At 42.7% G+C, this 27,382-nt stretch overlaps 1 protein-coding gene across 2 annotated transcripts in view; it reads left to right on the forward strand.

Moving 5' to 3' along the window:
• The first annotated feature begins 5,514 nt into the window (after positions 1–5,514).
• The window catches only part of PTPN2 (protein tyrosine phosphatase non-receptor type 2), an 82,802-nt gene continuing 60,934 nt past the window's right edge, over positions 5,515–27,382 (forward strand). For both annotated transcript variants that reach the window (XM_082639951.1, XM_082639950.1), the window contains exon 1: positions 5,515–6,496. In XM_082639951.1, coding sequence (XP_082496077.1) covers positions 6,335–6,496 — 162 coding nt within the window. In that variant the 5' untranslated portion in view covers positions 5,515–6,334. The remainder of the gene's footprint in view (positions 6,497–27,382) is intronic.

Here is a 27,382-nt window from a genome sequence, read left to right on the forward strand (position 1 = left end):
GGCAGCCTTCCCTTCAATCATTGTGCTTTCAGGTCTGTGATTTGATTTGGCTTTGGACAGTGAATGAGAGATTGTGATTTTCCATTGTTGTGCCTAATTTCAAACTTCAGCTTTCCAACACTTGGACCCTAGTTGGCCAGCTGCTGTCTCTCACCCCCGGGATCTATAGGTCACCAGGGCACAACTTCACAGGTCCAGGAACTTTTACTCTGGCCATTTCATCTGGTGCATCTCTCCCTCCACTGCTATTCCAGGACCCTGTCAGCCCCGTCGGCAGCACATTCCACTGGTCAGCTCTGGCCCACAAAGGACGAGTCCCACCAGCCTCTCAGAGATAACCGTGCCTCCCTCACCAGTGCACTCCTTGTGCTTAGGAAGGGAACTCCTCTCAAGTCTCCCAAGGAACACAGCCAGGCGGTGGGGTCTCTGCTCCCACAGAGTGGAGCCATTCTAACATCCAAGCTTCCTGAGCTTTTCTAGCACTCTGCCAAGGAAGTTCGAACTTCACCTCATTCACTGTGGATCATCATCCTGTCTGCACTTTGAGAAGCTATTCTAGCAGTGATTTAGGAGTGGATGCAGGTGTCATCACAAGGACTCCGAAATCACCAAAATGTTCCTGTATCAATAAATTGTCCTCTACCCATCCTCATATTTCCCTCCTTCTCCATTCAACACCTTAAAATTTACAATTGCCCATTTTCTTCTCCTTTCTATTGGTGCATGTGAGCCAGGCCTTTCAATTCTTTTGATTGTATAAGCTTTCTTCCTGAAGTATGAACTGTTTTTCCCAACTCAAGCTGCACTGAGAGTGGATCCTGATTATCAGTCAAGAGGCAACACATGGTGCAGGGTAAATCTGGAGAAGCAGAAGCACCATTTTGGGACACCTCTTCAGGCGAATCTAGCCAGAATGGGGGGTGTGCCTGGAGGGTCCAAAAGATCTGGAGTTGCAAGATTCTCAGGGTCATCCACCCAAATATTTCTTGTGTCTCTGATTTTGATGATGAGAACTTTTATGGCCATGCATTTATTCCCCTTTGCATCTCTGTTTTCATTACAACAGGTTTGGTGCCTGATTTTCATCCAGCACACTCTTGGGATTAAGGAGCTGTCTCCTTGAACATGGCCATAGGGGCTCCGCTGCCTCCACGACTTGACTCGAGTTGACAGATTGCGATCAAAACCTGTCTTTGACTTTGTTCAAGTCTTCCAAAGCATTTGACAAAGTCCAGCCACCTCCAGTATCTTTATCCATTTAGGTGCTAGAGCCACCATGCAGCCCCATGTTTCTTCCTCCCACCTGCACCTCATCCCAAGCACCACAGGTGAGATGCTTAGCAATTGTGATGTTACCGCCAGCCACTCACCTCCAGCAATGTGTTCCTGATTGCTGTGTGCCACGGCTCCAAAATCCCATCCAGAAAGTCTGTTTCTAGGACCACTTCTGAGACTATCTTAGCTGGAATCCCTGAAAGCAGAGTCTGAGACAAAGGTTCGTGTGCAGGAATCTGGGAAAGTGCTTCTAGGGGGCAATGGTATAGGATGGAGGTGTGGAACAGGTAAGGAGACAACACTGACGGGAGGATGCCTTATCATGTAGGCCACCACTAGGGAAAAATGGTGCTCATCCCCACTGGGGTCCCACAAGAAACTTTAAGAAATGTATCTCAGGACCGTGTGCCTGGGGGTGAAAGAAGAAATCGTCATTGGTCAAGGGTTACTCCACCCGTGCTAACTTCCCTGAGCTTCTGAGTTAGGCATGTTTGAGGGAATAGTGGGTTCTTTAGGGTGTGCCATGTGTCAGCATCAGAGAAACCCCAGGTCAAGAAGGGAGAGGTGCTCAAAGACAGAATTCATACTGCTATGAGGTTGAGTGCACCTGATTAAGATCTGGGGATTTGAATGTGTTTTCCATAGCAAAAACATACTTCATAAACAATTTTTAATAAAAAACTATTAATTAAAACTGTGTAGAGCCTCTGTTCCACCTGGCAGAAAAAGATTTTTGCAACAACAATTCCTTTGTGTTTTTTATTAACTTAGTTATAATTCAAGTGTAAATTGCAGCCCAATTTACACACAAGCATAAAATAATAGGAAGTGGGGAGCAGCTGTAGGTAAACAAAAAGCAAAAGGAAAAAAATGCAGTGCATTCAAATATGCTGTTTCTTAAGAATAATGATAATTGCTAATGTTACTAGGGATGTGGGTAAACTCGTATAGTTTTAGATGTCTACCTGTAGTATACATTGGTTTTCTTCCTTCATAAAGCAATTTAGTATTGCATTTCAAAAGCTACAAAAATATCTTTAGTAGATTCTCTAAGTGCCCTGCCCATATCCCCTCAACAGCCACCTGTACTCTTAGAGGCTATTTTCTGCTTAAAGATGTTCTGGCCATGGGAACTGTCCATTTGGGTTGCTATAATCAAAATCCCATAGATGTGCTGGCTCAAGCATTTATTTCTCACAGTTCTGGAGGCTGGGAAGTCCAAGATCAAATGCCAGCAGATGTAGTGTCTAATGAGAGCCAGCTTCCTGGCTCATAGATGGCTGTCTTTTGTCTTCTCGCCATGTCCCCCTGTGCGGCAGTAAAGGAGCAACAGAACTCGCTGAGGTTTCTTTTAATGAGGCTCCACCGTTGTGATGAAATTGCCTCCCAAAGGTCCCACCTCCATTTCAACATGTGAATCAGGGGGAGAAGTAGACACGCATCCATAGCAGGAACACGCTCAGCTTACACCAGGGCAAGCTGGAGTGCCAGAGCACCAAGAGCCTCTAGAAGCTTTCTTCAAACCATGACAAGTGGGGAGTTGGTGGTAACACCCCAGCTTCCTTGCCTTTCGGTTTGGATAGCTCAGCAGTAGTTCTGGACTTCCTCTTGGAGCTCTCCAGGGGAACCAGGTCCAGTTGCCTACAGCGGTAACGGGTTGTTAACAAACCCTTTACAGCTTCCTTCCTTCCTGTCCCTGCCTCCCTTCCACACTCTTTCACCAGGGTTTCCTGGCATCACCTCCCACATAACATACTTGCACTCAAATCTCCTTCTCAGGGCTTGCTTCTGGGAAAATCTAAGTGGAGATAACAGTGATAACTTTTTGCCCAATAATTCCACTTCTGGTATTTATCCAAAGGAAATAATCCTTAAAAAGGAGGGAGGAGTTATATCCAAAAAGGATATTGCAGCATTTTTATATGGCACGAAAATTGGAAACAATCTAAATGTCCAACAGAGATCCATTCAGTCACATTTGTTTTTCATCTACTGTATTCCAGGCACTATGCTGGATTTGGGATTCCCAAATGGAATATCATACAGTTAGATGGGACAGGAGACAAGGCAGGAAGATGATGAAACCTCAACTAAGGGAGCAGCAGGGGGGACAGAGTGGAGCAGAGAGAGAGAGAGTCCTTGGAAGGAAGAATCAACAGAACCAAGTGACCTGTTAGACACAGAAGAGAAAGGATGGGGAGACGGTGAGGATATCGTCCAGGTACGTGGCTTGGGTAAATGGGTGATGGGAGAGAGAATGCAGAAAAAGAAGCAGGTCTCAACAATAAGGTCTTGAATCCAGATTTGAATAAGTTGAGTTTGAGAAGCTTTACTCGGTTGCTACATTATTTAACGTCTATGGACCCTCATGCCACTTGACTATATAAGCCAGGCTCCTGGACTCCTGTCTGCATGAACTTTCATTCAAAAGAAACAAAAATCCAACTACACAAGCTTTGAAGAATACTTTAGATCTTTCTTATCAGTTTTCTTCAAGTCTTGTTCCAGGAGTTTTCACAGGATATACCCCAGAAACATCCCAGAAATCCTCTGTAGACATTGCTCCTTCTCAAATTTCCTGTGGTCATAAAAATACCTCCTAATTGTCTCCGAAGCAGTAATTCTCCCACCACCGTGCTTCTCTCTCCGTTCATTTCCTCCTCTGCTCTCTGCCCCTCCCATGTGTCTCACAACTGAAAGATACCATCAGGAGCACCAACCGCTGGAGGCCATGCTGAGCCTCTCTAGGGAGACTGGAGGGTCCAGGGCAACCCATCTCCCCCATGGAATGAGGTAGATGGTGCCACGTGGAGAATGTAGTTCATCTCTGTTCATTTCATGGCTTGCAGTCAATGCAGATGCTGCTGGGGTGAGAACCACTGCCTTAGAATCCTAGCTGCTCGCAGCAAACTAGGACAAACCGTTAGAGGGCCAGCGCTGCTCCCCCAACTGGGGGTTGACAAGTGAGTTCCTGAAGGATGGTGTGCATCTGGTGACAAGAACTGTTGCTTTGAGATCAAGATTTGATGAGGTGATTGATGCTAAGAATCATGGGGTATCCCAGGAGATACCATGCCTTTAATCTAAATAATCAGTTTCAAGGACAGAACTTCAGAAACCAGGACAATTAGATTGTGGGGCACTTCTGGAGGGAGATCTTATATATTCCTCAATTACACTCTGTAAGTAGAAAGGCTGATTGGCTGCTTAATTTTCTTTATTACAGTTTCTTCTTGCTTCCACAGCTTACTGGGTTTTTCTGATCAGTGTTTTCATTATTTTATGTGTGTAAGGACCCTTTTTTCCCCAAGTATTTTAAACCTCTCATGTAGCTCTGTTCCACAGAACTTCGAGGATTTGTATGCTCTGCAATACTTTAGCCACTAGCTCATGTGGCTATTGAGCATTTGAAATGTGGCTAATTAAACTGAGGAACTGAGTTCTCAATTTCTGTTAAAGAAAAAAATTATTCCTGACACTTGTAGAAGATGATGAGGTAAGGAAGACTTTATTCAAGGTGTGTGGGGTGACTACTGTGACAGGTATAGGGACAATGGCAATAGGTCTTGTAGTGGGGGAGAGATTGGGCTCAACTTCAAATTCAGAATGGGAAGTGGGAATTTATAGCCAAGCTGGGGGAAAGGGGGGGGGTCAGTGGATGGAAAATTACTAAGAGGTGTTAAAAAACGAAATTCAACTGAGTAAAATTTAAAGATCTTATTGGCTTTATTAAACGATTCATCTATTGGGCAGATGGACAGGAGCCCCAAGAAGCTACACAAAACGAAAGACTTACATGCAGTAGGGAGTTGGAACAAGGGAGTTATCCCAGGCAGAGAAGTGAACTGGTTACTGCAGGGTCGAGGGCAGGGGTCTATCAGGCAGATCACCTAACCAGTGGTAATTAGTGATTCTTGATTTATTCCTTTAAGTTCCATTTCTGGGAGAGCTGAAACTACCATCAAGTTTAGGTTTGGTGACACGGGGCTTCCCAAGCGACTTCAATTTGGGCCTGTAGTCTTGTTTTTAATAGAAGAAGCACAGGGGGGTTCTGGGTAAGCCTAATAGGATTCTAGCTGAAGGCAGGCCATGGATATCAGATGTCACCCAGGGGGACGGCAGAAGATGCGGAACCTGGTTAAACATCAAGAGTGATCAGGGACTTCCCTGGTGGTCCAGGGGTTAAGACTCCGTGCTTCCACTGCAGGGCATGCAGGTTCGGTTCCTGGTCCAGGGAAGTTCTGCATGCTGTGAGGTGTGGCCAAAAAAAAAAAGAAAAAAAAAATTAAGAGTAACCAGATACTGAGAATGGGGGATTCTGGTTAACTGACTTACCAGGATTCTTGCTAAAATTCGACAATGCAGAGAGAAACAGGGCAGCCCAAAAGTTGAGACTTAGCTGAAAAAGAGCTCAGAGGATCCTGAGTAGAGTTTGGTCAAGGAGAGAATCTTTGTCATTTCATTTAATTTTAAGTAAAATTTAAATTTCAGTGTTGGACAGCACACTAACGTTTTTCTAACCCTTCACATTTCTTACTGAAGATGATAAGGTGTCCTAAGCACATGAGTTTCCCTATGTGAAGCGAGATAATTTCCATAACCAGCACGTTTGTTTGGTAACAGACGATTTGCTCTTTTTACAGGTAATAACTTTTAAGTTGTGTAACGTTTACTTAACAAGCTGTTGTCTCCAACCTCCACGAGAGGTTGCTTCTCCTTTTGCTGCAGCGGTTTACTTGGCACAAAACCCGCGGGCGCCTAAGAGCGGGCATCAGACCTGGTTTACATTTTCTGAGAGGAGAAAGTGGGGCACAGGCCGCTAAACTGACCTAGAGGACGTTCAAAATAAAAATCAAACCCCAAGGCACTAAACCGGCTGCTCTCCCCGGAGCCCTGACTCTGGCGCCGCCAAGCCCCGCCCCCTCCACCTGGGCACCGCCTGGACCACGCCTCCCCCGCCGCCCCGCCCCGCGCGGGGCAGCCGGCGCGCTGACGTCACGAACCAGGTACTTTCCCTGCGGCCGGGGCGGCGTGGGGGCGTGGCGGGAGTGGAGCACGCATGCGCGGCAGCGGCTGCGCGCTGCCCGGATCGTGTGGGGCCCGAGCCTCTCCGCCGGCGCAGGCTCCTTCGCGCCAGCTCGCGGCCGCCGCCATGTCGGCCGCCATCGAGCGGGAGTTTGATGAGTTGGACGCTCAGAATCGCTGGCAGCAGCTGTACCTGGTGAGTGGCGGGCTCGCGCAGCCGCCGCCGCTCCCTCCGAGGACCTAGCTTGAGCAAGCCGGCGCCCACCGGGAGTCGCCGCCTCCCGCTGGGGCGGAAGTGGCGGCGCGCGGGCCACCTCAGGGCGCGCGTGCGCCGCCCGGGCCTCAGCGCTCGGGCGCTCGGGGTTGGGGCGGCCGCGTGCGCGCAGGCGCAGTGGGCTCCGGGGGGCGGTGCCGGGGGGGCGGGCGTGGGCGTGGACGCGACGGTACGGGGGGCGGCTGGAGGGTCAGGGGGTCGGGGGGCCGGGGAGGGTCGCCGAGCCGAGGTGGGGCGGCCGGACAGCCGCGGACCGAGCGTCCCCGGCACGCCGTCGCCCCCTCAGAGCTTTCTGGAAGGAGCTCGGTGAGTCAGGGTAGGCGCCGAGGGGTCGTCCGCGCCCCGGGGCCCGGCCTGAGGGGCTCGGGTCTCCGGGCGTCGTGAGGCAGCTCCCCGAACGCGGGCGCCCGGCGTGATTTTTGGTCGCCTCGTGGAGACGCGCCCTGGGACGGTCTCCTGGGTCAACCACGGAGCCTTTCGATCGAGCAGAACTTCATTTTATCTCTTTTAAAGTGACTTAGTTGTCTGCTTCCTACTGCTAATTATTGCATGTTATTTCCAGGATTGCAGTGAGTGGTTGTGAGCTAAATGCTGCTCCCGCTGTCAGGTCGCTCTGTGTACAGTAAAACGACAAAAAAAGGGCTTTCCTGTAAACCTAGATGCTCCCGGGCTTTTCCCCTTCCCGTTTAATTAGATGACAGTTCCTCTTGTCATTATGTTCGTAATGTAACGTTTTCTTCTTGAGCACATTAGCAGGACGTGTAATAAATACCCTGATTCACGTGGGTCAGAGTGTGTTAGAATAGGGTACTAACTTCAGAGAATGCTGGTAAGGACTTTCCCAATTATAGTAAGTTTTAAATGCAAATTCTCGTAGGAAGCTCTATGTGAGAGCCTGCCAGCTGCGTCTTCTCCAGTTACATTTGTTTTAGGAGAGGCTGCTGTCCCCAGGTTGCGAGTGGTTTATCAAAATACAGGTTTGAGACGAGACGGTGCATGCTACAGCTTAATTCAGCTTGACATTTTGATTAAGTAGTTTGACTTTTTTTGTTATCATTAATATCCATGAATATTCAGTGAAAAGTGTAATCCATCTCACCAGAAAAATACATTTATATTCACTGAAAATTGCATTCAGTTTCATAGAGTTCAGGAAATCCTTCCATGGGCTTCTGCCTAAGAATCCTTTAGTGGGTTCGTCAAAGCTCTTATTATTTATTTTTTTTCCTCGTGGAAGAACAAGAGCATTTGTTTGGTCAGTACAAATCAAGCAGTATACACTGGTGTTTTGTTTAAAGTTGGTCACAAACCAGGAACAATGGAAAGCAAGTCCAGAAAGAGTTTTGACTCTGAGTGTTTTCCTTTGACTCTAAACATCCACTCAGCCATTCTACAGATTGCGCTGTGCACCCTGCCCTGAGCCTTGGGGATTCAGCAGAGAGCCACTGACCAGGTTCCTGCTCCTGAGGCACTCACCTTCTGGGACTTGGTCTCTTGAAGGCCTCATCACAATTCCATATTTTCATTTACTCACTTGTAACACCTTATCATGTGCCAATGTTAGACGGAGTCCCTGCTCTCCAGAATCCAGCCAAGTGGGGAGTGGTAACTTGGGAAGCAGATGAAAACATGAGAGTAAGAATGCAGAAGCTCGTGTTAAGCACAGGGTGCTGTGCATCCCCCACAGGATGCATCTGGGAGTCCTGGCACAGCTTCCTGGAGGAGGTATGGCCTTGCCTGAGTCTTGAAGGACACGTCGGCCAGGGGAGGAGAATGAGGGAGGGAGAGAATTAGTGTTCAGAGGAGGAAGAAATGTGTGCAGAGACACAGAGCATAGAAGGCCAAGAGAATTGCCAACAGCTGAGCCTGGTGCAGAGTGCGGTGTGATGTTGAGGTGCCAGGGGGACAAGGCCAGAGATTCAGACGGAGCCCGTGGGCCCTTGTAGATCAGTCTGAGGACTGTGAGCTAGTTGTTAGGACCCACTGTGGAATTTGATGCTTGGAAGTACCACAATCATATCCTCTTTACTTTTTAGCAAGACCATTCTAGCTGTGGGTTGGGTGTGGCTCACTGTGGGCAGCTGGTACAGGGAGGGGGGTCTTTGGGAGTCAACCTGAGGAGAGATGTTGAGCTCTTGAACTCAGGCAGTGGCAGGAAGAATGAAGGGGAGTTACAGATTTGAAATGCTAAGGGAATAGATTTGTTTGGTTTTGAAACTGTTCAGTTTGCTTCCTGTAAGACATCAAAATGGGAATAGTCTAATATATAAATTTGGAGTTCAGGAGAGGTCTGAGCTGTAAATGATTTTGGACATCATGAGCATGCAGGTGGTATTTGAGGTCCTAGATGCAGGTGAGATCACTTAGGGAAAACAGAGAGGGTTTGGAAATGCTGAAAGCCAAGGTCAGAGTCTTGACAGATAACGATGTTTAAGGGCATAGGTAGAGAAAAAGGAGCTTGCAAAAAGAAAGGCTAGAGAGGAATAGCCATAGAAGTGGGGGGAAAATTGGTGGTGGGTGTGGAGGGAGCTGATGCTCAGCAGGCACGTGCTGCAGGGGCACCAAGGTCAAAACCGAAAGTGCCCATTAAATTAATGGCTAAAAGAGCAACAGATTCCTTGAAAAGAGCAAGTTGAGTGGAATACAGAAGTCACATGTGGGATGGAGTGGGGAATTGTGGCTGAAATGAAGCATGAGTATGTGACTTCCCTACTTTTAAACCTTCAGTGGTTTCCCATTGCTCACCATGTAGACTTCAAACCCCTGCCATGGCTCACAAGACCACAGGTCCTGCCTCCCCATATGACTTTCTTCCCTCTTTGTCATTGGGTTCTTCTGTTCCTTGAAATGTGCTGTCTGTCCTTCCCTTAAGGCCTTTGTAGATATAGTTCTCTTTGCCTGAGCACAACTTTTCTTTCCCTTTTTCTTTCCCCCTTTGCTTAACTACCTCCTCCTCATTCCTGGAGTCTCACTTCCTCAGGGTGAGGCGGTGGGAGGAGCTTCCCTGCCTTCCCTTGCAGGGTGGGATCCCCTGGTATGTACCCCTAGTGTCCCATGGCCTCCCCTTTCAAGGCAGGGCATTGGATGTGATACAGCAGCACAGGACTTTGAGACCACAGTTTCTGTTAAGCAAACCACTATCGTTTGAGTAGGAAAAAGTGTTATAGTGGGCTTTCTTCTTTGTAGATCACAGCAGTGGGTATATTGATGATAACGTTTGAGAAGAGTTATGCTTTTTTTGGCAATACAAATTTGACTAGGAAAAGAAAGGTTTTGCTCCTGAGCAAAAAAGCTAAATATAACTAAGAGCTAGACTTGCTTAGTGGTGTGAGGACTTTTGCTTTATACCTTATTATTCAAAGTCTTGTAGGAAAAGGGAATGTATTATTTTGAGACTGATACTCTGGCCCCTTACCCTTTTAAAAATTTTTTTCTTATTTATTTGTTTTTATTTTTGGCCGCATTGGGTCTTTGTTGTTGTGCACGGGCTTTCTCTAGTTGTGGTGACCGGGGGCTACTCTTCGTTGCGGTGTGCAGGCTTCTCATTGTCGTGGCTTCTCTTGTTGCGGAGCATGGGCTCTAGGCACGTGGGCTTCAGTAGTTGTGGCACACGCGCTCAGTAGTTGTGGCTCACGGGCTCTAGAGCGCAGGCTCAGCAGTTGCAGCACACGGGCTTACTTGCTCCGTGGCATGTGGGATCTTCCCAGGCCAGGGCTCAAACCCCTGTCCCTTGCATTGGCAGGCAGATTCTTAACCACTGCGCCACCAGGGAAGCCCTGGCCCCTTACTCTTTTTACCCCCTTTGAACAGTTGCTTTTATAACATAACTTTTGAAATGGGAGGTTTCTGGGAATGAATGATTGGGTTGGAGCTGACTCTTAGTTTATCTTTTCTTGGCCTCATTAGCCTTCCTGAAGGCTGTGCCAGTGCCTTGTACAGATTCAGGCACCTAGTGGGCACTTGATATGTGTTTGCTGAACATGACTTCCTACCACAGATGGGTGACTTGATGTGTTCACATAATTGGGGAGGGGGGAAGCCTAAAGAGATTGGAGGTTGAAGAAAGAGAAGGGAAGATTATTGGAGCCAGAAACCTCAGGAAGCAGGAGCTGATGGGATCAGGAGCACATGGCAGAAGACTTGTCTTGAACGGGCATGGTTGGCAGAAGTGAGATTGCTGGAAAAGTCTAATTTGCCTGAGCGACAGACTAATACATTAATGTAGTCTGAGGTTAATTCTGGCTTTTTGAGAAATGTTCATGATTGCTTTTTGCTTTTCCTTTGTCGCTGATGATTGCTGTCTGAATCAGGCTGGGGCATTAGAAGGGCATAGGAAAGGAATGGAGTACTGTGAGCCTTTCGGGTAAGAGAGTAAAACTGTAGGGAAATGGCAAAAGCTAAGTCATGGAATAATGTTTCTAGTAAGTGGTAGCTCAGAAGGAATTTGGTTGATTAATCAGACTTCGTGGAACTCTTAACTGACTGGTCATTTTTCTTTATTAGAAATTCGTAGTTCAAATATTGTCAGAGTAAGAGCAGTTTTTACCATTTGTGATTCAACTAATTTTTAGAAGTTAAATATCAAATGAACTCTATTCTTCTAGTACTCACAGTGAGCAGCCAGTGTGGAGGATAAATCAAAGCTATCTTATTGTAAAACACTTCCCTTGCAGTGTCTGTTGCATGTTCTCCTGCCAGCCTTTAATTTAAGTTCTCAGTGCTTGCCATATTAAACTCCTTGAATTTCCTTGAGAATCACCTGCTTTCTCACACCTTGGAGTCTTTGCACATGTTGGACATACTCTGTGCCTACCTTATTTTCTGGGAAGTGTCTCCAAGACTAGACTTTAGTTGTATGATCCTTCTCTGATTCCTGAACCCTCTATATTCTTTTATTAGAGTATGAGTCGCATTGTTTTATTTTTATTTTTTAAATACATTTATTTATTTATTTATTTTTGGCTACGTTGGGTCTTCGTTGCTGCCTGCGGGTTTTCTCTAGTTGTGGTGAGTGGGGGCTACTCTTCATTGAGGTGTGTGGGCTTCTCATTGCGGTGGCTTCTCTTGTTGTGGAGCACAGTCTCTAGGCACGGGCTTCAGTAGCTGTGGCGGGCGGGCTTAGTTGCTCCGCGGCATGTGGGGTCTTTCCGGACCTGTGCTCAAACCCATGTTCCCTGTTGGCAGGCAGGTTCTTAACCACTGCGCCACCAGGGAAGTCCAGTCACATTGCTTCATAACTGTCTACTTGTCTTTCTGGCTCCTTGAGGGCTGCCTCATTTTCCTTTGTTTCCCCACCATCTGCCTGTAGGCCTGTAGTGTGTTAGATGCTCAGTTAGTATTCTCTAAACAAGAGTACTGCTCCCTTTGTAAGATGTCAGCACCTTGGTTTATTCCAGCCCCTCACTCACAGCTGAGGAGACACCGTCCAGCACGAGGTTGTGACTTCTGTAAGGTCACCATATCCATTAGTGATACAGCGGGGGCCTAAATCCCGTCCTTGTGATTTTCACTGCAGCACTGTCCTGCTTGACCAGCATGACAGCCTATGTTGCTTTCTTCTTATGATCTAATTGAGATTAATGGTACTGAGAGAATCATTTACATTTTTGACGGCAAGAAGAGAGTAGAATGTATTATAATAGGGCGGGTCATTTTGGGACTGGAGGCCTTTAAAACAGCATCTGGGATCCATGGATCAGACAGACTAGAAAGGGATTTTCAAGTCCCCTGAAACTGTGCTAACTTGTTTGAATGCCCTGGGGGATGTAGTTTCTGGGGGATTCCATAGCTTTGGTCAGATTCTTTCTTTTTTTAAAAATTTATTTTATTTATTTATTTTTGGCTGCATTGGGTCTTCACTGCTGCACACGGGCTTTCTCTAGTTGTGGCGAGTGGGGGCTACTCTTCATTGCGGTGCGTGGGCTTCTCATTGCGATGGCTTCTCTTGATGCAGAGCACGGGCTCTAGGCGCGTGGGCTTCAGTAGTTGTGGCATGCTGGCTTAGTAGTTGTGGCTCGTAGGCTCTAGAGTACAGGTTCAGTAGTTGGGGCGCACGGGCTTAAGTTGTTCCACAGCATGTGGGATCTTCCTGGACCAGGGCTCGAACCCGTGTCCCCTGCATTGGCAGGCGGATTCTTAACCACTGCGCCACCAGGGAAGTACAACTTTGGTCAGATTCTTAAATGGAGCTCTGTGATTCCTCAGAAGGTAAGAACCACTGCTTTAAGGAAAAGCAACTGGGGGAATGATTCTCCAGTGAAGAATATAGAACTAGAAATAAAACTGTTTTGCCTTTGACAGGTTCTGTAGGTTACTGATACCTATAATCATGGAAATTCAGATAGCTGTGTTGTCCCCTACTCTTTCTAGCTTGCCTCTTGTTCAGTTTTTTTATTTTAACCAGAATCTCCAATAGCCCTTTTTGGCTTCTCCCAGATCATTAGTATCCACAAGAATTCCCTGTTCCCAGTTGGAGAACTATCACAGCTCTTGCAGTCTCCTGCGGTTCCGGACACCCTGTCTGATTGCTTTGTTTTCTTACTCTGTTCACTCTTCCAAAGAGTAAACCAGAGATATGGACAGATAAGATCTAGGAGAGCAGAATTAAAATTAACATAAGTGTGTTAATTCGCTTTCTCAGATAAGCATTCATATGATTTGTTTCCCCTGGAAATTCTTATCTAGATTCTCCGTGCTCTGTTCCCTGTTGGTGGTGCCATTAAAATGATTTCTTATTGGTAAACTGTTAGGGGCAGAGAATATTTAAACCAACTAGTAATTTAGAACTGTGGATAATACCCTTCGTTACTTTGGATAATAGTGACTAACCGTATACTAAGTCAATTTAGCATATAAACTTAAAACATAGCAGCTGATAACTAAGGAACAGATACAGTTCAGCAGGCTAAGTGTTAAAGCATAAGTTCTGACTCTGCTGTTCTGAGTGGAATAGTAAACTCTTCTGTTACATTCTTAGTTGGAATGCTGTTGTACCTTGCTGGGCTGTTGTCTGAAGTAAGTGTAGTGCTATTTTAAATATATTTACTGTAGTGCTAATTTAATGTTCTATTTATGGTACAGAAGTAATAATGTTTCAGGAAGCTGTTTTGACTTAACAGTGAAATCCTTGCTTTTAAAGATCGTAGACACCTTTAGGATGAAACCTGTAAAAATGAGACATGGCCACATACATACAATTCCCCCACATTTGGCATGTGATTTCAAGGGTATCATAGATCCCTAAGGACTGTTGAGGTTGATGACCTCCAGGAAACTTGTATCTGTGGATTTCTGGTATCTTTTTCAGTTTGGGAGGTTTGTTTGTTTTTATGTGCTCCTATTCCTTTCACAACCCAGGACTCTGATTTAATATGCTCTTTGTTCTATCACCTAGTTCATTTGGGTTATGTCACTGATCACTGATAACTTTGTGTTAAACTGCCTTCCTTCCTCTAAAGAAAATCTCATACTGAATTATTTTGTTTCTTCTTTCACTGTATTCAAACAACCTTATACTCTGAAAGCTACCATTTCCTCTGACAGGTTACTTAGTAGTGCTTCCAGGAATTCTTGAGGCAGCCTAGGGTAAGGTTCCCAGGGGTGGCCCACTCTTCCTAGTCAAGGCTGGGACCTTAGACCATCCAGGTGGTCCTCCACAACAGCAGGAACTGATTTATGCCTCAACCAGTGAAAACATAGGTTCACATTACAAATCTTAAGTTTTTATTTTTTAAAATCTCTATTACTGTAACATTGTCAGGGTGAGATAGTTATAACACTTTATTATGATATAATATTAAATAATACTTTAGTGTTTGGTACATAGCTTTGTTCTATATAGTACACAGAAAACGTTATATCCTTGTTGTACTTTAGAATATTCTACCTTGAGCTGTTGTGATGGAACAGCAAATAAGAATTTAGGAAATTGGAAAAGAGATATTAATTTTATAAGAAAAAAGTAGGACTTAAAGGTAATCCCAAATTGATAGTTTCTACTTATGGGAGAAATACTGAAATTTCTTTCTTTATACTTAAGGTCCCTAAGTGAATCCTGAATTATATGATGGTTAAGTGTTCACTTTGTTTTATTAGTCAAATCTTTGTGCATATACTCTGTATAAAGATCCTGTGGATGGACACAGTGAAGTAGGAAGCTAAATATGTTGCATGTGTCAGGGTGTTTGTTCAATTGGTTATGGTTCTTCGTATTATGCCCGTCGCTGGTTGGGGAGATAAGATTCCTGGTGGAATAATTTCTGCTATGTATCACACTTCTTTTTTAGAGGCCCTCCTCTGTGAGGAAAAGACTTTAATAAGAATAAAATAGGAACTTCCCTGGTGGTGCAGTGGTTGGGAATCCGCTTGCCAATGCAGGGGACATGGGTTCGAGCCCTGGACCTGGAAGATCCCACATGCCGCGGAGCAGCTAAGCCCGTGCGCCACAACTACTGAGCCTGTGCTCTAGAGCCTGCGAGCCACAACCACTGAGCCCGCGTGCCACAACTACTGAAGCCCGCGCATTCTAGGGCCCGTGCTGTGCAACAAAGAGAGGCCACCTCAATGAGAAGCCTGCGCACCGCAACAAAGAGTGGCCCCCGCTCGCCACAACTAGAGGGGGCCCGTGTGCAGCAATGAAGACCCAACGCAGCCAAAAATAAATAAATAAATTTATTTTTTTAAAAAAAAGAATAAAGTAGCATATCTTGACTAAACTCCTACTTTGTATCAGGCAAATGCTATGTAACTCATTTGTAGGTGGCTACAAATGAGAAAACAGAGATTCAACTTTTCCAAATTTATAGTGCAGTTAAGCAGTAGATACAGATAGGAATCCAGGACTGAATTTTAGAGCTTGTGTGTTTTGTTTTGTTTTAATTAATTAATTAATTAATTAATTAATTTTGGGCTGCATTGGGTCTTGCTGTGCTCAGGCTTTTTCTAGTTGCAGCGAGCGGGGGCTACTCTTCGTTGCGGTGAGTGGGCTTCTCATTGCGGTGGCTTCTCTTGTTGCAGAGCACGGGCTCTAGGTGCGCAGGCTTCAGTAGTTGTGGCACGTGGGCTCAGTAGTTGTGGCTCACGGGCTCTAGAGCGCAGGCTCAGTAGTTGTGGTGCACGGGCTTAGTCGCTCTGCGGCATGTAGGATCTTCCTGGACCAGGGCTCGAACCCGTGTCCCCAGCATTGGCAGGTGGATTCTTAACCACTGCACCACCAGAGAACTCCCAGAACTTGTGGTTTAATACATAAATAAGTAAATAATTTGGTTAGGATTACATGAACATGGCAAAAATGAGAACAGTACAGAAGGGTGTGTAGTGGAAAAGTAAGTCACTGCCCCCATGCTCCCTCATTCCTTCCCTGTAGGTGATCACTCTCCTCTCTCCCTTCTCACTCCCTCTCTCTCTATCCAACCCCTGTGAAACAAACAGCATACTGTTTTGCACCTTGCTTTTTTCACTTATATTTTGAAAATCCTTCCCTTTAGATTTCATGTGTTCATTTTAACAGTTGAACGGTATTCATTATTTAAGCACTCATCTATAATGGACATATGGGTTATTTCTAGTCTTTAGCTATGGTAAGCAATGCTGCAGTGAATAACCTTCCAAAGAAGTTGTACTTGTCCATCAATAAATAGTATAAGAATGTGCCTGTTTCCCTACACCTTTACCTAGTTTTTTAATCTTTGTCTGATAGGTGGAAAATGGTCTTACTCTTGTTATATTTTGCAATTCTCTTACTGTGAATGAAGTTTAACAGTTTTTTTTTTTTTTCTTTCTTTTTTTTTTTTTTTTGCGGTATGCGGGCCTCTCACTGTTGTGGCCTCTCCCGTTGCGGAGCACAGGCTCTGGATGCGCAGGCCCAGCGGCCATGGCTCACGGGCCCAGCCGCTCCGCGGCATATGGGATCCTCCCAGACCGGGGCACGAACCCGTATCCCCTGCATCGGCAGGCGGACTCTCAACCACTGCGCCACCAGGGAGGCCCTACAGTTTTTATTTTTAAGAGTCATTTGTATTTCCTTTCTCCTTCTGATATGTTAGAGCTCTTTACATATTAAGGAAGTTAAGCGTTTGTCATATATTATAAATACTTTTTCAATTTATGGATTATCTTTTGACCTTGTTTATGATAGTTTTTCATGTAGAAATTTTAAATATTTATGAAAACAGATTTATCAACCTTTTCTAAGTTTTTGCGCCATGGCTCAGAGCTTCTCTGTGATTACAGAAAATTTTCTCCAGTGTTTTTCAACAGTTTTATGGTTTTATTTCTGTTTAAATCGTTGCTCAACCAGGGCTTGATTTTGATATGAGGAATGAGGTAGACACCCAATTAAATTGTTTTTGTGGTAAAAAATGAGTAACAGTTTGCCATTTCAACCATTTTAAATTATACAATGTAATGACTTTTAAATTTTTATTTATTTATTTCATACAGCAGGTTATTATTTATTTTATACATATTAGTGTATATGCATCAATCCCAATCTCCCAGTTCATCCCACCACCACCACCATCACCATCCCTACCCCGCTTTCCCCCATGGTGTCCATAGGTTTGTTCTCTACATCTGTGTCTCTGTTTTTCCCTTTCAAACTGGTTCATCTGTACCATTTTTCTAAATTCCACATATTTGCGTTAATATATGATATTTGTTTTTCTCTTTCTGACCTACTTCACTCTATATGACGTCTCTACAAATGACCCAATTTCGTTCCTTTTTATGACTGAGTAATATTCTGCTGTACCACATCTTCTTTATCCATTCATCTGTCGATGGGCATTTAGGTTGCTTCCATGACCTGGGTATTGTAAATAGTGCCGCAATGAACATTGGAGTGCATGTATCTTTTTGAATTATGGTTTTCTCTGGGTATATGCCCAGTAGTGGGATTGCTGGGTCATATGGTAATTCTATTTTTAGTTTTTTAAGGAACTTCCATACTGTTCTCCACAGTAGCTGTATCAATTTACATTCCCACCAATAGTGCAAGAGGGTTCCCTTTTCTCCACACCCTCTCCAGCCTTTGTTGTTTGTAGATTTTTTGATGATGGCCATTCTGACTGGTGTGAGGTGATACCCCATTGTAGTTTTGATTTGCATTTCTCTAATAATTAGAGATGTTGAGCAGCTTTTCATGTGCCTCTTGGCCATCTATATGTCTTCTTTGGAGAGATGTCTGTTTAGGTCTTCTGTCCATTTTTTAATTGGGTTGTTTTTTTTTTTCATATTGAGCTGCATGAGCTGTTTATATATTTTGGAGATTAGTCCTTTGTCCATTGATTCGTTTGCAAATATTTTCTCCCATTCTGAGGGTTGTCTTTTTGTCTTGTTGATAGTTTCCTTTGCTGTGCAAAAGCTTTTAAATTTGTTTAGGTTTCATTTGTTTATTTTTGTTTTTATTTTCATTACTCTAGGAGGTGGGTCAAAAAACATCTTGTTGTGATTTATGTCAAAGAGTGTTCTTCCTGTGTTTTCCTCTGAGAGTTTTATAGTGCCCAGTCTTACACTTAGGTCTTTAATCCGTTTTGCGTTTGTTCTTCTGTATAGAGTTAGGTAGTGTTCTAATTTCATTCTTTTACCTATAGCTGTCCAGTTTTCCCAGCACCACTTATTGAAGACACTATCTTTTCTCCATTGTATATCCTTGCATCCTTTGTCATAGATTGGTTGACCATAGGTGCGTGGGTTTATCTCTGGGCTTTCTATCCTGTTCCATTGTTCTATATTTCTGTTTTTGTCCCAGTACCATATTGTCTTGACTACTGTAGCTTTGTAGTATTGTCTGAAGTCAGGGAGTCTGATTCCTCCAGCTCCTTTTTTTCCCTTGGAGACTGCTTTGGCTATTCGGGGTCTTTTGTGTCCCCATACAAATTTTAAGACTTTTTGTTCTCGTTCTGTAGAAAATGACATTGGTAATTTGATAGGGATTGTGTTGAATCTGTAGACTGCTCTGGATAGTATAGTCCTTTTCACAGTATTGATTCTTACAATCCAAGAGCATGGTATATCTCTCCCATCTGTTTGTGTCATCTTTGATTTCTTTCATCAGTGTCTTATAGCTTTCTGAGTACAGGTCTTTTACCTCCTTAGGTAGGTTTATTCCTAGGTATTTTATTCTTTTTGTTGCAATGGTGAATGGGATTGTTCCCTTAATTTCTCTTTCTCGTCTTTTATTTTTAGTGTATAGGAATGCAAGAGATTTCTGTGAATTAATTTTGTATCTTGCAACTTTACCAAATTCATTGATTAGGTCTAGTAGTTTTCTGTTGGCATCTTTAGGGTTATCTATGTATAGTATGTCATCTGCAAACAGTGACTGTTTTACTTTTTTTCCAATTTGTATCCCTTTTATTTCTTTTTCTGCTCTGATTGCGGTGGCTAGGACTTCCAAAACTATGTTGAGTAATAGTGGCGAGAGTGGACATCCTTGTCTTGTTCCTGATCTTAGAGGAAATGCTTTCAGTTTTTCACCATTGAGGATGATGTTTGCTTTGGGTTTGTCATATATGGCCTTTATTATGTTGAGATAGGTTCCCTCTATGCCCATTTTCTGGAGAGTTTTTTATCACAAATGGGTGTTGAATTTTGTCAAAAGCTTTTTCTGCATCTATTGAGATGATCATATGGTTCTTATTCTTCAATTTGTTAATACGGTGTATCACGTTGATTGATTTGCATATTGAAGAATCCTTGCATCCCTGGGATGAATCCCACTTGATCATGGTGTATGATCCTTTTAATGTGTTGTTGGATTCTGATGGCTAGTATTTTGTTGAGGATTTTTGCACCTATGTTCATCAGTGATATTCGTCTGTAATTTTCTTTTTTTTTGTAGTATCTTTGTCTGGTTTTGGTATCAGGGTGATGGTGGCCTCATAGAATGAGTTTGGGAGTGTTCCTTCCTCTGCAATTTTTTGGAAGAATTGAGAAGAACGGGTGTTAGCTGTTCCCTAAATGTTTGTTAGAATTCACCTGTGAAGCCACCTGGTCCTGGACTTTTGTTTGTTGGAAGATTTTTAATCACAGTTACAATTTCATTACTTGTGATCTGTCTGTTCATATTTTCTATTTCTTCCTGGTTCAGTCTTGGAAGGTTATACCTTTCTAAGAATTTGTCCATTTCTTCCAGGTTGTCCATTTTATTGGCATAGAGTTGCTTGTAGTAGTCTCTTAGGATGCTTTGTATTTCTGTGGTGTCTGTTGTAACTTCTCCTTTTTCATATCTAATTTTATTGATTTGAGTCTTCTCCCTCTTTTTCTTGATGAGTCTGGCTAATGGTTTATCAATTTTGTTTATCTTCTCAAAGAACCAGCTTTTAGTTTTATTGATCTTTGCTATTGTTTTCTTTGTTTCTGTTTCATTTATTTCTGCTCTGATCTTTATGATTTCTTTCTTTTACTAACTTTGGGTTTTGCTTGTTCTTCTTTCTCTAGTTTCTTTAGGTGTAAGTTTACATTGTTTATTTGAGATTTTTCTTGTCTCTTGAGGTAGGCTTGTATTGCTATAAACTTCCCTCTTAGAACTGCTTTTGCTGCATCCCATAGGTTTTGGATCATCATGTTTTCGTTGTCATTTGTCTCTAGGTATTCTTTGATTTCCTCTTTGACTTCTTCAGTGATCTCTTGGTTACTTAGTAATGTATTGTTTAGCTTCCATGTGTTTGTGTTTTTTACATTTTTTTACCTGTAATTGATTTGTAATCTCATAGCACTGTGTTTGGAAAAGATGCTCTATATGATTTCAATTTTCTTAAATTTACTGAGGCTTGATTTGTGACCCAAGTTGTGATCTATCCTGGAGAATAGATCCAGGAGAATAGATTCTGTGTGCACTTGAGAAGCAAGTGTAATCTGCTATTTTCAGATGGAAAGTCCTATAAATATCAATTAAATCTCTCTGGTCTACAGTGTCATTTAAAGGTTTTGTTTCCTTAATTTTCTGTCTGGATGATCTGTCCATTGGTGTAAGTGAGATGTTAAAGTCCCCCTCTATTATTATGTTACTGTCAATTTCTTCTTTTATTGCTCTTAGCATTTGCTTTATGTATAGAGGTGCTTCTGTGTTGGGTGCGTATATATTTATAATTGTTATCTCTTCTTCTTGGATTGATCCCTTGATCATTATGTAGTGTCCTTTCTTATTTCTTGTAACATTCTGTAAAGTCTGTTTTATCTCATATGAGTATTGGTACTCCAGCTTTCTTTTGATTTCCATTTTCATGGAATATCTTTTTCCATCCCCTTACTTTCAGTCTGTATGTGTCCCTGGGTCTGAAGTGGGTCTCTTGTAGACAACATGTATGTGGGTCTTGTTTTTGCTTCCATTCAGCGAGCCTGTGTCTTTGGGTTGGAGCAGTTAATCCATTCACATTCAAGGTTATTATCAATACGTATGTTTCTGTTACCATTTTCTTAATTGTTTTTGGTTTGTTTTTGTAGGTCCTTTTCTTGTCTTGTGTTTTCCACTTAGAGAAGTTCCTTTAGCATTTGTTGTAGAGCTGGTTTGATGGTGCTGAATTCTCTTAGCTTCTGCTTGTCTGTAAAGCTTTTGATTTCTCAATCGAATCTGAATGAGGTCCTTGCCAGGTAGAGTAATCTTGGTTGTAGGTTCTTCCGTTTCATTACTTTCAGTGTATCATGCCACTCCCTTCTGGCACGTAGAGTTTCTGCTGAGAAATCAGCTGTTAACCTTATGGGAGTTCCCTTGTATGTTATTTGTCATTTATCCCTTGTTGCTTTTAAAATTTTTTCTTTGTCTTTAATTGTTGTCAATTTGATTACTGTGTGTCTCGGTATGTTTCTCACTAGGTTTATCCTGCCTGGGACTCTGCACTTCCTGGACTTGGGTGGCTATTTCCTTTCCCATGTTAGGGAAGTTTTTGACTATAATCCCTTCAAATATTTCCTTGGGTTCTTTTTATCTCTCTTCTTCTGGGACGCCCTATAATGCAAATGTTGGTGTGTTTAATGTTGTCCTAGGCTGTCTTCATTTCTTTTCATTCTTTTTTCTTTGTTCCACGGCAGTGAATTCCACCATTCTGTCTTCCAGGTCACTTATCTGTTCTTCTGCCTCAATTATTCTGCTATTGATTCCTTCTAGTTTATTTTTCATTTCAGTTATTGTATTGTTCATCTCTTTTCGTTTGTTATTTAAGTCTTCTAGGTGTTTGTTCTTTAATTCTTCTAGGTTTTTGTTAAACATTTCTTGCATTTTCTTGATCTTTGCCTGTATTGTTTTTCTGAGGTCCTGTATCATCTTCACTATCATTATTCTGAATTCTTTTTCTGGAAGGTTGCCCATCTCCACTTCATTTAGTTGTTTTTCTGGGGTTTTATCTTGTTCCTTCATCTGGTACATAGTTTTCTACCTTTTCATTTTGTCTTTCTTTCTTTCTGTGAATGTGGTTTTCATTCCACAGGCTGCAGAATTGTAGTTCTTCCTGCTTCTGCTGTCTGCCCTCTCTGCAGTGTCATTTATTCCATTTACAGTGTTATGCAACCATCACCACCATTTCCCAAACCCCTTCAGCACCCCAAACAGAAACTCTGTACCCATTAAGCAATAACTCCCTAGTCCCTCCTCCCCCAGCCCCTGGTAACCTGTGCTTTACTTTCTAGCTCTATGAATTTGCCTCTTCTAGGTACTTCATACAAGTGGAAACATACAATATTTGTTCCTTTGTGTCTGGATAATTTCACCTAACATAACGTTTTTAACGTTGAACCATGTTGTCGTCTGTAACAACCTTATTCCTTTTTTATGGGTGACTAATACTTTTTTTGAATGGGTATGCCACATTTTGTTTCTCTGGTAATGAATGTTTGGATTGTTTCCACCTTTTGGCTCTTGTGAATAATGCTGTTATGAACATTGCTGTGCAAGTGTTCATTGGAGTCCCTGGTTTTAATTCTTTTGGTTTGGACCTAGAAGTGGAATTGCTGGATAATATGGTAGTTCTGTGTTTAGCATTGGAGGAACTGCTAAACTGTTTTCCACAGTGGCTGCAACATTTTACATTACCGCCAGCAATGTTTAAAGTTTCTGCTTTCCTCACATCCTAACACTTGTTATTTACCATTTTAAAAATTATGGTCGGGCTTCCCTGGTGGCGCAGTGGTTGAAAGTCCACCTGCCGATGCAGGGGACACGGGTTCGTGCCCTGGTCCGGGAAGATCCCACATGCCGCGGAGCGGCTGGACCCGTGAGCCATGGCCACTGAGCCTGTGCGTCTGGAGCCTGTGCTCCGCAACGGGAGAGGCCACAACAGTGAGAGGCCCATGTACCGCAAAAACAAAAACAAAAACAAAAACAAATTATGGTCCTGCGTAGTAGGTATGTCACTGTGGTTTAGATTTGCATTTCCCTAATGACTAAGAATGTTGAGCATCTTTTTCATGTGCTATTGACCAGTTCTGAATCTTTGGAGAAATGACTATTCAAGTCCTTTGCTTTTTTTTGGTTTGTGTTTAATTAAGACATTACTTTTCTAGAGTGGTTTCAGGTTCACAGCAGAATTGAGAGGCAGATTTCTTATATACCCCCTGACCCCACACTGTTATTAACATCCCCCCCCCCCCGCACCCAGAGTGACACATTTGTTTCAACCCGTGAACCTACACTGACAGATAATAATCACCAAAATCCATAGTTTACATTAAGGTTCGCTCTTGGTGTTGTATATTCAGTGGGTTTGGACTGATGTATTATATGATATGTATCCATCACTATGGCATAATACAGAGTATTTTTACACATCCTCTGTGCTCCACCTTGTATCCCTCCAACCCCTGACAACCACTGATCTTTTACTGTTTCCATCTTTTTTTTTTTTTCCAGAATGTTATATAGTTGGAGTCATACAGTATGTAGCCTTTTCAGATTGGCTTCTTTTACTTAGTAATATGCATTTAAAGTTCTTCCATGTTTTTTCATGGCTTGATAGCTCATTTCTTTTTCACACTGATTAATATTCCATTGTCTGGATGTGTCACAATTTATTTATCCATTCAACCCTTGAAGGACACATTTGTTGCTTCCAAGTTTTGACAATTATGAATAAAGCTGATATAAACATCCATGTGTAGATTTTTATGTGGACATAAGTTTTCAGCTCCTTTGGGTAAACACCAAGGAGCATGATTGCTGGATTGTATGTGCAGTTTTGTAAGAAAGCACCAAACTGTCTTCCAGAATGGCTGAACCATTTTGTATTCCCACCAGCAGAGAATGAGAGTTACCGTTGCTCTACATCCTTGTTATCATTTGGTGTTGTCAGTGTTTTAGATTTTGACCATTCTAATAAGTGTCTTTACCTATCTTTTTTAAAAAAATATTTATTTCTTTGGCTGTGCCAGGTCTTAGTTGCAGCATGCGGGCTCTTAGTTGTGGCATGCAGATTCTGACCAGGGATTGAATCCAGGCCCCCTGCATTGGGAGTCTGGAATCTTAACCACTGGACCACCAGGGAAGTCCCAAGTGTCTTTGCCTATTTTTTAATTGTCCTTTTGTTGTTGAATTGTAGCAGTTCTTTAGATATCCTGGTTATTAATATCTCGTCAGCTACATGGTATATAAATACTTTCTCCCAATCTGTGAGTTTTCTTTTCACTCTTTAGATAGTGTCATTTTATGCACATAAGTCTTTAATTTGGATGAAGTCCAATTCATCTATTTTTCTTTTGTTGCCTGTGCTTTTGGTATCATAATTTAAGAAACCATTGCCAAATTCAAGATCATGAAGATTTTCAATCCCTATGTTTTCTTCTAAGACTTTTTTATAGTTTTAGCTCTTACATTTAAGTCTTTGATCCATTTTTAGTTAATTTTTGTGGAAGGTATATGGTAATAGTGCAACATCATTATTTTGCATGTGGATGTCTCATTTTCCTAGCACCATTTGTTGAAAAGACTGTCCTTTCCACATTGGATGGTCTTGGCGCCCTTGTTGAAAGTCAGTTGACCATAGATCTGAGGGTTTCTTTCTTTTTTTAAAAAAATATTTATTTATTTATTTGGTTGCACCCAGTCTTAGTTGTGGCAGGCGGGTTCCTTAGTTGTGGCTCACAGGCTCTTTAATTGCGGCTCGCTGGTTCCTTTGTTGTGGCATGCAAACTCTTGGTTGCGACATGCCTGTGGGATCTGGTTTCCTGAGCAGGGATCGAACCTGGGCCCCCTGTATTGGGAGCATGGAGTCTCAGCCACTGCGCCACCAGGGAAGTCCCTCTGAGGGTTTATTTCTGAACTCTGTTGTATTCCATCGATCTCTGTCTATCTTTATGCCATACCACATGCGTTTGATTACTCTAGCTCTGTAAGTTTTGTAATTGGGAAGTGTGATTCCTCCAACTTTGTTATTCTTTTTCAATATTGTTTGGCTTTTCAGGGTCCCTTGACTTTTCATATGAATTTTGGGGTGAGTTTTTCCATTACTGTAAAATTGGCATTGGGATTTTGATAGGGATTACATTGAATCAGTATAACACTTTGGGTAGCTCTGTCATCTTGATATTAAGTCTTCCAATCCACGAACATGAGATATCTTTCTTTTTTTTTTTTTTTTTTTTTTTTTTGCGGTATGTGGGCCTCTCACTGTTGTGGCCTCTCCCATTGCGGAGCACAGGCTCTGGACACGCAGGCTCAACGGCCATGGCTCACGGGCCAAGCCGCTCCGCGGCATGTGGGATCCTCCCAGACCGGGGCACGAACCCGCGTCCCCTGCATCGGCAGGCGGACTCTCAACCACTGCGCCACCAGGGAAGCCTTATCTTTCTATTTATTTAGGTTGTCTTTAATTTCTTTCAGCCACGTTTTATAGGTTTTAGAGTACAAGTCTTTCACCTTTTTGGTTCAGTTTATTTATTTTTTATTTTTTATTGATTGATTGATTGATTGATTGCTGCATCAGGTCTTCATTGCTGCGTGCGGGCTTTCTCTAGTTGCAGTGAGCGGGGGCTGCTCTTCATTGCTGTGCACAGGCTTCTGACTGCGGTGGCTTCTCTTGTTGTGGAGCACAGGCTCTAGGCACGTGGGCTTTAGTAGCTGTGGCTTGTGGACTGTAGAGCACAGGCTTAGTAGTTGTGACGCACAGGCTTAGTTGCTCTGTGGCATGTGGGATCTTCCCAGGAACCTGTGTCCCCTAAACTGGCAGGCAGATTCTTAACCACTGCGCCACCAGGGAAGTCCCTGTTAAGTTTATTTTTAAGTATTCTTGATTCTATTGTAAATGGGATTGCTTTCTTAATTTCATTTTTTTAAATTGTTCATTGCTAGTGTATAGAAACACAACTGATTTTTGTGTGTTGATTTTGTGTTTTGCAACTTTGCTGAATTTCTTTATTAGCTGTAACAGTCATTTTGTGGATTCTTTAGGGTTTTCTACACATGAGATCACATCATTTGTAAATAGAGATAGTTTAACAACTTTCTTTCCAACTTGGATGCCTACTGGTTTTTTTTGCCTAATTGCTCAGGTAGAACTTCCAGTACTATGTTGAATAGAAGTGGTGAAAGTGGGAATCCTTGTCTTGTTCCTGATCAATTAATTTTTTTTCCTAAGTAACTGCTTGCTTTTATCATACTGTTTGTAGAATAATCCATCTTTCCTTCCCCCTGCCCCTCCATTTGCAACACCATTTTCATAATTTGCAGAATCCCTGTATGTGTGTTGGGTGAGTGAATCATGAACAAATGCCTGCATAATCTGATTTCTCTCCACCTGTTCATCCTCATGTCTTGCATTTCCGTCTCTCATGTTCCACAAGTCTTGTGTTGCTTATACTTCTTGCAAGACATCAGTTAATCATTCTTTCATTCATTTGTTACATACATTCACATCTTTCTGACTTTGCACAGCTCTTTTTCTGCTTGGACCCATCTTTCCCAGCTTGTTGACCTGACATCTGCTTGCTCATCCTTCAGGTCTGTTCATGCACTGTTATGCCCTCAGGCAAAAATAAATTCTCTTCCTGTGTTTACTTTAAATGTGAGCGTGCTTTTCTTATGCCACTTATTAGACTGGCTCCTTGATAGTTCCAAGGAAAAGTCTGAGGTCTGATTTTAAAGAGAAAGTTGTTAGAGACAATTGTGCAAATAGTAGTAAAAATTGGCAGCAAGAAAAGTAATAGAAAATGAGAAAAGGATATAATTTTCTAGGTCTTTAATTCCATGCAGTAGAAGCTTTTTTGTTGTTCTTATTGATCACTGAAATGCCCAAAACAGAGTAATAAGAAAAAATTCACATCATTATTTGACATTAGAGAAGGGTCCCACCCACATATTTGAGACTCAGAGGATTTTGATAGTAAACAGTATGAGCGTCCACAAAACCTTGGGTAAGGGCTGATCCTTTCTGTAAAGATGAACAAACAAATGCTAGACATACGAAAAACGCAGCACTTGAAGAAAATGAGACTGTATCATTTAGAGTATGCCAAATAGTATAAAAAAAGAGAGAAAAGTGGAATTCAGATTCCCAATATGACAAGTGCAGATTGTAAAAATAAAATAAGCTGAGAACAGGAAAGAGTTCTTGAACTTATAGAATGTGACTGTTAAAAAATTCAGGACTCACTAGCAGAATACATAGTGCACAATACCAAGTTAGATTGGAAAAAAACCTTGCAGAATTTAGGAAAAAGGTATTTTAAATGAAATAGTAAGAGAGCTTTTAAAACACAGGAAGGTCTCAAATCTGTGATTGGAGTTCCTGGAAGAGAGAGCAGAGGAGACAGATGAAGCAATAACTGAAGTAATAGTGGAAGAACATCTCTGAGCTGAGGAACACCTTGAGTCTCAAGGTCAGA

Source organism: Mesoplodon mirus (assembly GCF_964341445.2).
Source record: "Mesoplodon mirus genome assembly, chromosome: 13".
Classification (NCBI taxonomy): Eukaryota; Metazoa; Chordata; class Mammalia; order Artiodactyla; family Ziphiidae; genus Mesoplodon; species Mesoplodon mirus.